General features: G+C 50.1%; 6 protein-coding genes across 6 annotated transcripts; 1 reads left to right on the top strand and 5 right to left on the bottom strand.

The window, feature by feature from the left end:
* Nucleotides 1-329: 329 nt before the first annotated feature.
* Nucleotides 330-1,357, top strand: N7518_003978 (40S ribosomal protein uS3; the record flags this gene model as incomplete). Its single annotated transcript, XM_057184905.1, has 3 exons — nucleotides 330-483; nucleotides 632-945; nucleotides 1,031-1,357. The coding sequence occupies 3 exons, from the start codon at nucleotides 330-332 to the stop codon at nucleotides 1,355-1,357; spliced, it is 795 nt and encodes a 264-aa protein (XP_057041675.1).
* Nucleotides 1,358-2,060: 703 nt separating this feature from the next.
* Nucleotides 2,061-4,252, bottom strand: N7518_003977 (uncharacterized protein; the record flags this gene model as incomplete). The annotated part of the gene is made up of 6 exons (XM_057184904.1): nucleotides 2,061-2,859; nucleotides 2,907-3,301; nucleotides 3,347-3,931; nucleotides 3,981-4,087; nucleotides 4,136-4,163; nucleotides 4,220-4,252. 6 exons carry the CDS (start codon nucleotides 4,250-4,252, stop codon nucleotides 2,061-2,063), a joined length of 1,947 nt encoding a protein of 648 aa, XP_057041674.1.
* A 614-nt stretch (nucleotides 4,253-4,866) lies between these two features.
* Nucleotides 4,867-6,391, bottom strand: N7518_003976 (alpha/beta fold hydrolase; the record flags this gene model as incomplete). Its single annotated transcript, XM_057184903.1, has 3 exons — nucleotides 4,867-5,670; nucleotides 5,717-6,195; nucleotides 6,244-6,391. 3 exons carry the CDS (start codon nucleotides 6,389-6,391, stop codon nucleotides 4,867-4,869), a joined length of 1,431 nt encoding a protein of 476 aa, XP_057041673.1.
* A 392-nt stretch (nucleotides 6,392-6,783) lies between these two features.
* N7518_003975 (putative capsule-associated protein CAP1) lies at nucleotides 6,784-8,636 on the bottom strand (the record flags this gene model as incomplete). The annotated part of the gene is made up of 2 exons (XM_057184902.1): nucleotides 6,784-6,835; nucleotides 6,889-8,636. The coding sequence occupies 2 exons, from the start codon at nucleotides 8,634-8,636 to the stop codon at nucleotides 6,784-6,786; spliced, it is 1,800 nt and encodes a 599-aa protein (XP_057041672.1).
* A 741-nt stretch (nucleotides 8,637-9,377) lies between these two features.
* N7518_003974 (putative metalloreductase Fre8) lies at nucleotides 9,378-10,220 on the bottom strand (the record flags this gene model as incomplete). Its single annotated transcript, XM_057184901.1, has 2 exons — nucleotides 9,378-9,919; nucleotides 9,968-10,220. 2 exons carry the CDS (start codon nucleotides 10,218-10,220, stop codon nucleotides 9,378-9,380), a joined length of 795 nt encoding a protein of 264 aa, XP_057041671.1.
* A 486-nt stretch (nucleotides 10,221-10,706) lies between these two features.
* N7518_003973 (protein phosphatase 2A structural subunit TPD3) lies at nucleotides 10,707-12,970 on the bottom strand (the record flags this gene model as incomplete). The annotated part of the gene is made up of 9 exons (XM_057184900.1): nucleotides 12,877-12,970; nucleotides 12,721-12,826; nucleotides 12,522-12,673; nucleotides 11,983-12,474; nucleotides 11,816-11,930; nucleotides 11,623-11,767; nucleotides 11,474-11,574; nucleotides 11,086-11,423; nucleotides 10,707-11,042 (listed from the first exon to the last, which is right to left on the bottom strand). The coding sequence occupies exons 1-9, from the start codon at nucleotides 12,937-12,939 to the stop codon at nucleotides 10,707-10,709; spliced, it is 1,848 nt and encodes a 615-aa protein (XP_057041670.1). The 5' UTR covers nucleotides 12,940-12,970.
* Nucleotides 12,971-13,152: the final 182 nt, after the last annotated feature.

Raw genomic sequence — 13,152 nt, 5'->3', positions numbered from 1 at the left:
CAAGCATTTACAACTGTATGTTATGCATCTGCGTTTAAACAACCATGAATGATTCGTCCAATGACGGAGTACTCCGTATAGTTCGATGTAATGTTAACTCCTAGTTAATGCCTTATTGCCTTACGAATATTGCCTCAGGGATAAGGTAACAGCACTAGGACCAAACAGGAAAAGCGCCGGCAAGCGAGGGTTGAGCCCTGGCCCAAACGGGCAAGCAGCCCTAGTCCCGAAAAATCCCCACTAAATAATGCACTCTCAGAATTGAAGTCTCTCGACCACGATCCCCTCCGTCGACAACCCCCGATTCCACCACCACCAGGAACGTCAAAATGGCCGCTGTTCAGGGAGCTATTTCTAAGCGCAGAAAGTTCGTCGCCGACGGTGTCTTCTATGCCGAGCTGAACGAGTTCTTCCAGCGCGAGCTGGCCGAGGAGGGCTACTCCGGTGTGGAAGTCCGTGTGACTCCCACTGTCACCGACATCAGTACGTCAAATCCGAAAAACCAATCCCTCGTGTGATCGCTTGAAAATCGCTGGTGAAATTGCCTGGAAAGAGGAGGAAGAGGACGATTTACGATCGCGTTGGGATCTGCGGAATTCGATTGGGGATCTGATGCTAACGGGCTTTCCAGTTGTCCGTGCCACCCACACCCAGGAGGTTCTCGGTGAGCAGGGTCGCCGCATCCGCGAGCTCACCTCCCTCATCCAGAAGCGCTTCAAGTTCCCCGAGAACTCCGTCTCCCTCTACGCCGCCAAGGTCCAGAACCGCGGTCTCTCCGCTGTCGCTCAGTGCGAGTCCCTCCGCTACAAGCTCCTTAACGGTCTTGCCGTTCGTCGTGCCTGCTACGGTGTCCTCCGTTTCATTATGGAGTCCGGTGCCAAGGGTTGCGAGGTTGTTGTGTCCGGAAAGCTCCGTGCCGCCCGCGCCAAGTCCATGAAGTTCACTGTACGTCTATACCAGGGGAATTGCGCCGGACGAATCGATCGCAAAACGAGCCTTTGAAGAATATCATGGCTAACACAAGTAACAGGACGGTTTCATGATCCACTCCGGTCAGCCCGCCAAGGAGTTCATCGACTCCGCCACTCGTCACGTTCTTCTCCGCCAGGGTGTCCTCGGTATCAAGGTTAAGATCATGCGCGGCTCCGACCCCGAGGGCAAGGCCGGTCCCCAGAAGACTCTCCCCGACTCGGTCACTATCATCGAGCCCAAGGAGGAGCAGCCCGTTCTCCAGCCTATGAGCCAGGATTACGGTGCCAAGGCTATCGCCGCTCAGCAGGCCGCCGAGCAGCAGCGTCTTGCCGAGCAGCAGGCCGCAGAGGCAGAGGGTGGTGCGGAGACTTTCGCTCAGGAGTAAATGTTTTTTTCTGTCCTAACCTAACCTGATACTCTATCTCACGCAATCAAAATTACATGACCTTCAAAGCCATTATTCGCAATCCTATAATTTGTACTGGCCAATACGTTGGTCATCGCGTTGAAAGGTGTTCGAGGTGTGGTCTACATTGACCAGGAGAGGCTTTTCTTGCCATTGAATATCAGGTATCATACACCGGAATCAAAGCCTCGATATCTGTTGTCTAGTCCCGTGCGAGTTCCTCGATTACCCGGTGCCTACTTTGTGTATAGTGTGAGGAGATATCGATTTCATGTCCACATTCGAATCGGATCGAATCGTTCAATATTACTTTGGTTCAGAAGTGACAGGAATTTCGAACTGGAGCGTATATCAAGCCAACGACACACTCTTTGGTAGAAATAACTAATTTAAAGCCTTTAGACTTCCTTCATATCTCCTAGGAAATGGATCTCCAGTTGAAATGTAAGCGTAGGAAGAATTCAATGCTCCCTTCAGTTATTATTTCATAACAAAATATCACCCATGAAATCTCCATACAGATGCATATGCAACAACAATCAAACAAGATCGAGTACATCTCCTAATCAATCAATCATAAAACAAATAAAGTCAGATTATCCCAAAATTCAAAAAGACAAGAAAAGAAAAGAAAAGGAATAAGTACTGTCAACGCTCACGATATGCTGCAGCGGCAAGCCGACTAGACAGCCGCTCGGGATGCTCCAAAACCTCCGAGTGCTGACGATGCAGCTCCTCGAGCTGAGCCAGGGGATTCTATAAACCGCCATAATAAGTACGTTGCACTGAGGAGAGAAGAGAACACATCAGCCGTAATACCCACCCATTCCTCCTGGCTACACACGCCCTCGGCAGTAGGGAGAGCGGCAGTACCGGAGGCTTCATTCCCGTAGCTGGTGCGGTGGATCGGGGCCGGCGTTACAGGCAGACTGGGGCGCTCGACTTCTGATGGAAAGTCGGTAATTTTGGTATTGGGGTGGAAGCCTGGCGTGGGAGGTGATTTTCCGGGGCTGTTGGAGTGGGCTCCCGGACTGGTCACTTGTGATTTTGTGCGCCGTCCTTGGATCGTCTCAATATAGCGCTGAATCTCTGGGTCCTCATCCCAGGCGTTGGAGCGTGTGTATGTTTGCCATGATTCGGCACTGGGTTCATATGGTACCCGGGTGTAAGAAGATGAGGGTCCGGGAGGGGTTGACTCGCTTGGAGGTGAATGCTGCTCTTGTTCTGATGGTACCGTGGGAGTTTCCACTAACTCTACAGGTGCCTCGGCGAAGACGCGGGTGGGTTTCGGAGCATGGTGCTCCCAGGGGAAGACCGTAGTAGGTTTAGGTTCTGGTTTGGCTGGAACCTCATACCACATGTTTTTCGGCGCCTCGGGGTAGGATGACGGGGGTTGGAATAGATGCGTGTCTTCAGACATATTGTAGGTTTTCTGTTGTAAGCTAATACCTTCGGGTTTCGTGTTGACCGGTGGTGGCTCTCTATGGGATATTAGCATTGTAGACGACGCCGAGGGATAAGCTCTCACCGTGAAGGATCCCACGTTGGCGCCTCAAAGGTCGAGGCATCTGGGGCCGGAGATGGGGGCGATTGATACTCGCTAATTGGACGAATCGGCACCAGCGGCTGTGGTTGGTGAATATGGCCATCGGGATAGTGGAGCTGTGCCTGTGTCGGTGTTTGTATCTCTGGCTCGTATGTTTCGTGGCTCAGTCGAGGCGCAAAAGTGATTGGCGCGGGAGGAAATGGTGGGATAAATGTTGAGACATGCTCCTCTCCGCGAACATACTGCGGTACCATACTCAAAACAGGAACGGCAGCAGAGTGTTCGTGCTCGACTGATTTGCCGTGGAAGCTCGTGGGTTCTCCAACAGGACCTTGAGCCAACGCCGTTTTTTTAATCTCAGCTGACGTGGTCGGTACCTAAAAATGTCAGTCCATATCTTCATAGTCTTTCATACCACTTACAAATGGCAGACGATAGTGTCTGTCATAGATAGCCCACCACTGGCCTAGAAGCTGATTGTACGGAGACTCCAGCGGGACAATCTGTCTCGGCATATTCCACGGCTTCCGGGCACCAATGAAATGGATAAGACTGATGGTACTCTGGAAATGCTTGTACGCAGGAATGTACTGGTAATTGGCACTTGGCGTGCAGTTATACGTGAAGCTTAGCCTATGCCAGTCCCGGAAATGCATGTTCAGCAGACCCTGGTCGGCGCCATCGAAGCTGATACCTCGTTGGGCGAGTGCCCTCAGCGCATAGTAGTCCTGTAGATTAGGTCGGAGAACCATCATTCCACTATTAAAGCAATCCGGCCAACCAACGTCAGGCGCGGCAGCAAAGTCTGCTTCCAGTGATAACAGCTCGTCAGGGGCTCGGAGAGCTATGATATCACAATCAAGGTATACGACCCGCTGGTATTGCGTCAGGCGCCAGAGCTCGATCTTGGTGAATGTAGCAATTAGGTCGGGACGGTCCATGAGCCAGAGATTCGCCGGCGTGTCGTTTACCATTGAGTTCACTGGGACCAGCTCGTCGTAGACGGTCTAATAGGTAAGCCAAAAGTATAGGAGATTGTGGGGATGCTGTACGTACTCTTAGCTCATCAATGGTGGTCGATTGTAGTCGGTCTGGCGTAAAGAGCGCCACCAATTTCGCTTTTGTACCATTGTCACGTAGGGAATGGGCAAGGACCATAGCACCTATTGATATTTAGAATACTTCCACATTCCACATGAATGAGAACTTACCGGGAAGATAATTGTCACTCAACAGAAGCTGTCTCATCGGTCAGTTTACGCCGTACGCATAGGGGGGGGGGGTTGGTAAAATACCGTGCAGTAGACTGCTCCTCCATTGGAATCCATCACGCCACAGACCCAACAGTCTAACAGCAAAAGAATGATCAGGCGCCCGAGGAAGTCTGGAGCAGAGAAGAAAAACCCCCCAAAATAAGACGAGAAGAGCTGAGAAGAGCTGTCGGGGCTATATTTAACCTGTCAATTGCCAAGGAAAGTTCAGGCCGGTAGGAGCCCAATACACCGACTGTGGTACCTGGACCACAGGTTCGAGGGGCGACGAAAACAGGAGATTGGATTTTTTTTTTCACAGCATGTTGTGTAAGGAAGAAATCTTTTGTGGAATTGAGAGAAGCAAAGGCAATGGGGAAGCAAAGGCCGGGATGCAGGAGAGCTAAGGTCAAAGCTCCCGAGGGGAAGTGGAGTGGTTTCGGGTAAATCAGCGATCCCGCTGGACTTCTCTTTTGGGTACTCCGTATGTTTTCGGTCTTCTCTACAGTTCGTGGATTCGATATCCGATATTCTCTATGCTATTCTACACTTCTATACAAAACATATATGGAATCCATCTTCTATAAGTGGTCGGTCTGGTCTAAGTGAAACATCACCTAACCGCTTTAGTTCGGGTTGCCCCGCAGAACGAAAACGTTGAATATTGGAGTCGTCCGACATATTGCCTATGTTTATCGCGAAAAGGTGACCTGAACACCCGGGTAGGATTCAGCGATGGCCGTCCCGATGTCTGTCTCTTCACCTTGAGCAGCCCATTCAATAGTCTTGATCAAAGCTGCGCCGCTCTCACGCTCAACCGGAGTCCAATGTCCCGTGCGGGGAAGCAGCACAATATGGGATCCCTGCGCTAAGTAATCACCCATCCCATCAAGGCAGATCCTCTGGTCAAGAGCAATATCATCCTTGCCCCAGAAAATGGTTGCGCTAGCTTTGAGAGCGCCCGGGGGACCTTCGTCAAACAGTCCAGCTCCGCTGCTGGACAGTCGCTTTCCGGATGAAATACTGTGTAAGCTAGCAACCGTCTCAATAGATTTGGTCCAAGACGCCGTCGCCGCCCGATCACGGTAATAAGCCGCCATGTGCATGACATGTGCGAACGCTCGCTCGCTGAGGTTGGCGGGATAGGCATCACCGCTGGGGGTTTTAGTATCCGATTCTGCGGTAGACGGACCCATGGTGCTGGCCATACTGTTGGCCACGTCAAGGGGGGTATATTCGTCCTTGTTGTAGGAGGTGAGGTGGCAAATTCTTAATAGTGACCGGTTGCCTCCAGACAGGAGGTAGTAGACAATTGGCGTTGGTAGCTGCATGGCAAAGATATAGCCCGATAGAACAAGCTGGCGGGCGAGAGGGGTGAGGGTTCGGAGTGCCTGCATCAGCGGGACGCGGGCATGCATTGGTGAACGCCAGGCGTTACCGAGCATCTTATTAGTCGAGAAGAGTAGACGGCGGATATTAGATTCAACCAATTTGATCTGAATCGTTAGTTGAGATAACATCTTCCCCGGTGTTTTGACATACTGATGGTCCATTGGACAGGATGAACCGATGGGCTAGGGACGGAGCTTCGGCAGCGAGGCGCATGGACAAGACACAACCCCAATCATGGGCGACAATTATCGTCCTCTTCTTGTTGCTCTCGTTGCCCGAGTCCACGCCATACTGGGTCCGCAGAGTGACGATCAGCTCTGTCAATTTCTCCAAGACATTTGTTGCATTATATTCTTCCAGGCTCTCTGTTCCTCCATATCCGGGAAGGTCAATCGCAACGAGTGAAACGGCCTCTTGCAGAGCAGGGCTTTTGATAATGTGTCGCCAGATCGCCCAGCTATCGGGGAATCCGTGGATGAAGATGACCAATGGTTTATCGGAATTGACGGTTTTCGGTGTGTTCGGAGTATCGTTACTAACAAAATGGAACTTGAATCCGCTTTGCAAGGTTAGAATGTGGTGAGAGAGACCTTCGAAATCTTTAGATAAATCCCACAGGCGAGCACGAGCTGGAGAGTCAGCAAAGAACCTTCACGATTGGTACATACATAGCTCACCAAGCTGTAGGTCTCGTTTCTCGGATTCAGTGGGGCGTCTAAAGTATGTGCCTTTCGCCAAGGCAACGAGGTCGTAAAGAACAACTGTAAAGAATCCATAGGCAAAGACGGCTGCCCCGATCAAGAGGCGGGATATGGACCTGCCCATATTGGAATCGTGTGTTAAGGAGTGAGATGAAGCTCGTAATAAATCTAGAGCTGTGGCAACCAGAGCTCGGTCCACAGGTAGCGTCACGCCTGAGTCAGCGATATAAAACGGTTGACAGCGGGTACCTACATGTAAATATGTAGGTACGGGGTATCCATAATCTAGATAATTTAGATGATATCAGGATGAAATCTAGGATTGCAATCACATTACACTGTAAATTGTAGGCAGTTTACAGCTTTTCTCAATCTATGGCAGATCAAACGCCACCTCCACATGCACAAATATTATTGGTAGAAGACAGTCCAAGGGAAAGGGGGTATTAACAGGAGTCCAAAAAAAAAAAAACAAAAACAAAAAGCCATCATCTCGTCGAAGGGAATATATACAGATCAAAGAACGAACCCTAGTTGTTCACGGTTGTCGTCTACCAAGCGACCATACCTGAAAAGTGAGCAAGTTAGCAGAATTCTCTCATGGAATGACGAGGTCCTTACTCTAGGAGTAACCGGAAGAACCAAACCTCCAGGTCTTCATTTCGTAGGGTCTGCTGTGCCCAGCGCTGACCCTGATTAGCGATTTGAAGGGCGGCCTTTTTGCCCTCTTCTTCTGAAGTGAAGTATCGCATGCTCTCGACGTACTCGTTGCCTTTCAAGCTGAGAGGGACGTAATGCACCCAGGGCTTCAGCCACTCGTCATGCCATTCGCGGAAGATGGCGATCTTGTAGACAAAGCTGTTGCTATGCAAGAAAGCGTGGAACCGCCCGCTAAAAGCGTTCCCATCGATGTCGACTAGGAACTTGTGCGCCCACGCATCTTGTTGCCCAGCCTGCTTGAACACTCCAAAGTACGCAGTCTGCGCGTTGCAGTCGTCCGGGTCGCACTGGCCGATAAATGTGAACTTGACATCGAAGGAATCACGATAGGCGTCCCGGTTGATAACCTGTGAAACCCAGCTGTCCCCCTGGCGAGCGAGAATTTGAGTGGTGCCTAAGGCGTTGACGTTGTCGACAAATTGCTGCCGATGTTGTCGGCGCCAGCCACCCGCACGCGAAAACCCACCGGTTGTAGAGCCACGCCAGTACATTCGGTCGGTCTTAGCCTCCCAAGCATAGTCCTTTTCAGTATCGTAGGGAACCTTGTCGGCCCAGTACCAAGGACTTGGGTAAATAATGTCCTGGAAGCTAGAGATCTTGCTCTGTGAAAAGACGGGGAACAGGTCGTGGACGACATCAAAGGCGTTGGGTCGGTCAAAGAATCCGTATGTATGGCGGAGGGAGGGGGTATTGCAGATGTCAGAGGCCGCCGTGGTGTTGTAGATGAAGCCGAGTTCGCCATAGGCATAGGGATCAACGTCATCAGTGGGATTTTCTTCGAGCGAGCGCGCTGGGCTGTTAACCGGACAAGATACTCGGGAATTTGTCCAGGTCGGTTGGTGTGCGAAACGGTTGAAACGAGTGGTGCGCACCTCGTCGATGCGATCGCCTTTGTTTAGGTCCGAAGCACGTGGGGACCACGCATTGGTCGGAGTGTTCTTGAACGCTGCTGGGATAGTGAAATCCTTGGCTGTCTGCACCAATCGCTGGAGGTCTTCGCTGGGGAGGATTACGCGCGGCTCATCGTGAGTGTTGAACACCAGGTCCATGTCGGGCAAGTATTTCACAAAAGAATTCATCATACCGGCCGTGGCGTCTCGTTGCCACTTACCGGCGTCGCCCCCTCCATCCGTTAAGGACACCTTGCCGTCGCGAATTAGAACACCAATCATCGCATTGTCAAATCCGAGTGTCTCGCGCGCCCGTTCGCGAATCGTTCTAGGTTTCACACCCCAGAAGGGGAGGAGGGTGTGGTAGATGGTATCGAAATCATCGATGAGCTGTACATTTCTCGACTGGGCAAACTCGAACCACTTGTCGAAAAATGGCGGCGGGTGCATATTATAGCGACGCTTGTATTCATTCACGGCCTCGGCCAGGGTTTTTGATTGCCGGGACTGCGCATGATTGAAATCTTGTTGGGCATTTCCAACCAGACGCGTGATCGGGTGTTCCTTTTCGGGGAGGTATGTGTTCTGCCCCGCATGGAGCTGAGGGTGTTGTATTGGTTCGGGAGGAGGCAAATCTATGGGCTGCGGCTCGGGGTGCTTCGATGATCGTAATAGTAGGAGAGAAAGACAGGCAAGAACGCCGATCGCAAGTAATACAATCAACCGTTGAATGCGCATGCTGCCATTGGGGGGAGGCATGAAGAAGGAGAGCGAGGCTAAGGTCGTCAGGAGGGTTCTCCATAAGTCTAGAGTTGGCCTCGGGCTATTAGTGAACCTTAGTTATCCGCCAAGCCTTTCTAACGTAATCGTCACAATCTAATTAGCTATCTATGTGCTGTTCAAGCGTTTAAAAGACAAAGGCGATCAGTAATGTTATAATATGATGTTCTTAATTTGTGTGGCCCCAATTCTCCAAGGGGCCAATCTATTAGTATGTGGCGTTGCCCGGATGCAGGGGAGGTACGCCATAATCTATTCATATACGTGTCACCAAATGTGCTTTGACTTCCCCGTACGGAGTACATTGATGTATATCGTGCGATAGAAAACTAAGAATATCGTTCAGGAATTCATTGGCAGAAATATATTTTAACCTTCTTGAAGTAGCAAACCTGACCACCATTGAATATATATCAGCGTACACAGTGCATGTACTATATAAGTATACAACATACCGTTGAACTTCCTACTCACTCTTTGTTGTTTCTACTACTAAGGGGGAGGGAAAAAAGGGGTTAGATTCCATACATGTAGATCGAAGTTGTCTCAGAAAAACAAGATCTAACCAAGGACAAAACAAAATGTATCATAAACTCCTATGGACCTCATGAATGAGATTTATGCTACATAAGCTCATATATTACATCCATAGAGTAAATAGTGAGATGCTGACCAAGGGAATTTCCTTTTTGAAAGGATGTTATATTTCCCCAGCCTACACTAACATAGCGCCCAACAGCACACCCAATTAAGCACAGAAGCTGCCAAAGTCTGCAGAATGTACTTCTGCGCCTGCTTAACATGGATATAAGCCGCAACACACAATAATACCACCAAAGACACATGACCAAAGTAAAACATCTTTCTGCGTTCTTGAAAGGTTCCCTGCACAAGCCAAGACTGGAGTCCCTTCTGGGAAGCAGGCCGCACGAAGAGAATGAGTAGCACCGCCGAGAATATCGCGGCTAGGCCACATTGGACGTCTAAGTCTTGGACTCGTTTGAGGAGCAATATACCAAAGTCAGGATGGCTGGATTGCACGAAGAACAGCGTATACAGCGCGGCGTGAGCCAGCAGAAGAGAGACCATCGCCCGACCAAAGAGACGGTGGTACGGAGTCAACGTTGGCTGAGGGATACCAGTAAGAAGAGACAGTACAGATGAGGCTGCCGGCCGAGAGATGTATGCCGGAGACATTAGAACCTGCAGTGGCAGTTGGGACAGGCCAACTCGCCCCAATGCTTTGGTCAAATGGAGGTAATCTTCCATGTTAGCTCGTTGCTCAAACTTACCAGGAGATGAAGACTTACCATCACCACTGTTCCATATGGAAAGGCCTAGAAGCCATAGTAGCCACAGCCCGCAGACAAGATACTGTCGGGTTTTTCCAGAAACTGGGCCATCCCACTTAGCAGTTGATCTCGTAGCAAAGCGAAAAATTCGAACCGCGACGATGACAACAATGATTGACCATTGTGCGTAATAGCCGCGAAGATCAAGCAGCTCCCTGCGATGCAGCTTGTCGTTTTCCGAGAGAGAAATGAAATGGTATGGCCACGACATGGCGACTGAAGAGTCATATAAATGAGAGTCTCGATAGGATCACAAGCTAATCGACATGCCGATGAGACGCAGCGCGGTTTAGAAAAGCATATTTTAGATGTTGATATCGGTCTCCCAAATTTATTTGATATACTGCCAGTGATAACTAAAACAAGCAGTCCGACCATGGACTGGATGCCCGGCCCAGGGGCCGCTTTTTGCTGACAAATGAATCACAAGGTTCAGGTGCTCCCCCGGCGCACTCTAGCCAGGGCCGGCTTAAAGCCCTCTCTTTACCCTCTAATATGCATGTACTAACTATATTGTAGTAACTAGTGGCTTTACATGCACCACACGTCTTTATTTGCGCATTTGCTTTTGACTACCTACCCTGGCTAAACGTTATGTGAAAGCCCTACATTAAAAACGCCTGGAAGAAAAGGACGCTTGGTTATTCTCTAACCTGACAAAATGTCTTGTTGGATATTGGCCGAACAAGTGCATAGTTTAAGGAGAGGTTTGCATCTCATCCTGATTGCCACCAGCAGTTGTAGCAAAGTATCGGACATCCACATCGTCATCCTCCTGCAACTTCTCCAAACTTGGCACAACCCTTGACTGAATCAACTCCAGGCTCCGGGGTGATGGCGCGATAGGCTCTTCGGACTTCTCCACCTCAACTAAGGTCTTATCGGCTGGCAGACGACGCAGTGTGACGATGAGAACGGCGTAGGACTTGGCGACGTTGAAGCGAATATTGGGGATTTCATCCGTCACTAGGCGTTCCAGAATAGGTAGGAGAGAGCTCTCAATAATTTCGAGGTTGACAACGGGAGTGAGGGTCTGACAATTAGCATTGACTGATGTAGCAAGAAAGTGAACTTACAGAAACGGCAAAGCATGTCGTCATGCGGTAAAGATAGTTAGGGTGTTGGCCCATGGCCATCACCTTGGGAATGATAGAAGCTTTTGACCACTCCACGCCGAATACCTCTGTCAGTTTCTTCAGGTTCTCAGTGGCAGCCTCTCGGATGGAAAAGACAGTATCCCCAAGCCAGCCCATGCAAAGATCGCTCAGCTGCTCGTCAAAGAACTCGACTCCAAGTTGACTGGCAAGGAGTGGAATATATTCAATGATGGCAAGGCGAACACGCCATTGCTTATCCTCGGCCAGTTGAACAATGGCGGGAAGAAGAGACTGGGAGAGAAGCTGGATACCAATGACTGTCAAGGGTTAGAAGACATACATTTTAAAAGAATTGGACAGCATTTACCTTTGTTGACTTGCTCGAGCTTCGAGATAATGTGCAGTCGGACGTCGGGGAATTCATCCTTGAGCATCTGGAGAAACATGGGGAGTAGATGGGCAATAGTCCTGGATGGTCAGTATAGGTTATTGCTAGCAGATAAGCAGGATACTTACTCCTCCTTGCCCAAAATAGGCGCGAGGCCGCTGATCTGAGTACCGAGGGCAGCCCGGACGTGCTGAGAGGGATCGGAGACAAGGTCTTCAACGCTGGTCATGATCTCATTGAGGAGAGTGTCGCGATCGATCAAATTGCAGAAGCCTGAATGTGTTAGTCATGTATCAACTATATATAACTAGGGTATCATACCAGGGATTTGGCCCGCAATTGCGGTGCGAACCTCGGCCTCTGTATCTTTGAGGAGCTTGACAAAGGCAGGAACCATGTCACGGGTGACAACCTCTTCGTGGACAGCTTTGGCAATCTGCATATATCAGTGTCGCTCAATAGTCTGAAATTCGGCAAAGGCCATTTACCTTTTCATATCGATCGGCAACCATGTATCGGACCCTCCAGCTCTTGTCTTCGAACAGATTCCGCAGCGAAGTCAACAAGACGCCGTGGCTAGGTTGTTGTTCTTTGGGAATTTCCTCCGCGATCGCAATAAGAATGTCAACTGTAAGCAGACGAACACTGTCTTGATCATCGCTCGCCAAGTATTGAAACAAGGGAATTATTTCATCAATAATGACCTGGGTTTGCATTTCTTTGACAAACTTGGCCAGATTGTTGGCTGCCTGTCGCCGCACCATTGGGGTTTCATCGTGTACCAAAGCCCCGAAATGCTGTCGGAGGCTCTGTTGCAACGCCGGAGTAGCCTTCTTGTATGGTGTGGAGTAAAGACCAGTCGCAGAGACCTTCGAAGTGAACCAGTCTGCCTTTGAGAGACGGAGGACTAGCGGAACAAAATACTCTTCAACTTGGCTCTCTGAAAGCTGCTCGCATACCTTGTTGAGAGATTCAACGGCCTGTAAAGTCAGCATGCGCCTCAAGAAACTTTCAGCTGGTGTGGTACCTTCTCCCGCACCAAGGGCTCCTCGATAGCCGCCAAATTCTCTAGCGGGGAGAGCAAGACGTGCGCGTGTTCTGGACCCCCAACATATTCTGTAAAATTACCCAGCTCTTCACTCAGCGCAGTCAAAACTTCGTCCTCGTCCTCGACGGAATCTATTACTGTTAGACGGGGCTGCTAGGCGATTGAACACTGGACAAACCATCAAGAAATGGGATGAGCTCCTCTCGGGTTCGGTCGGGTCCAAGTGCAAGCGCGATCGTGGATAGACGGTGAATGGCATTGAGTCTGAGAAGCACATCGTCATGCTAAAGAAATGTGAGCTCAATATTGTCTGTATGACTGGAGGGAGATCTACCTTCAACTCGTCAATGAGCACGGCGATGGGGTAGAGCTCATCGTTCTCGTTCTGGCCTTCCATTGTGGATTTGGATATTTATTAAGGAGACACGCTGAGTCCCGGTCCTGAATGAGAATAGGGTGGTGTTGGACCTGACAGCGATTCGGCAGAGGTGGTGTAGGAGGCAATGGGGTGGCTGATAAGTATTAGTTCCGACTTCGCGAGATGGCAAGGGGATGAATGGTGGTAGCGTGAGGGCGGGGGTTTGGGGCCGCATGGACACCTTCAGCAGAA

Source organism: Penicillium psychrosexuale, assembly GCF_028828465.1.
Source record: "Penicillium psychrosexuale strain IBT 29551 chromosome Unknown utg000003l, whole genome shotgun sequence".
NCBI classification, from domain to species: Eukaryota; Fungi; Ascomycota; class Eurotiomycetes; order Eurotiales; family Aspergillaceae; genus Penicillium; species Penicillium psychrosexuale.
The sequence above is the reverse complement of the archived record's forward strand: the minus strand, read 5'-3'. Positions and strand labels throughout refer to the sequence as shown.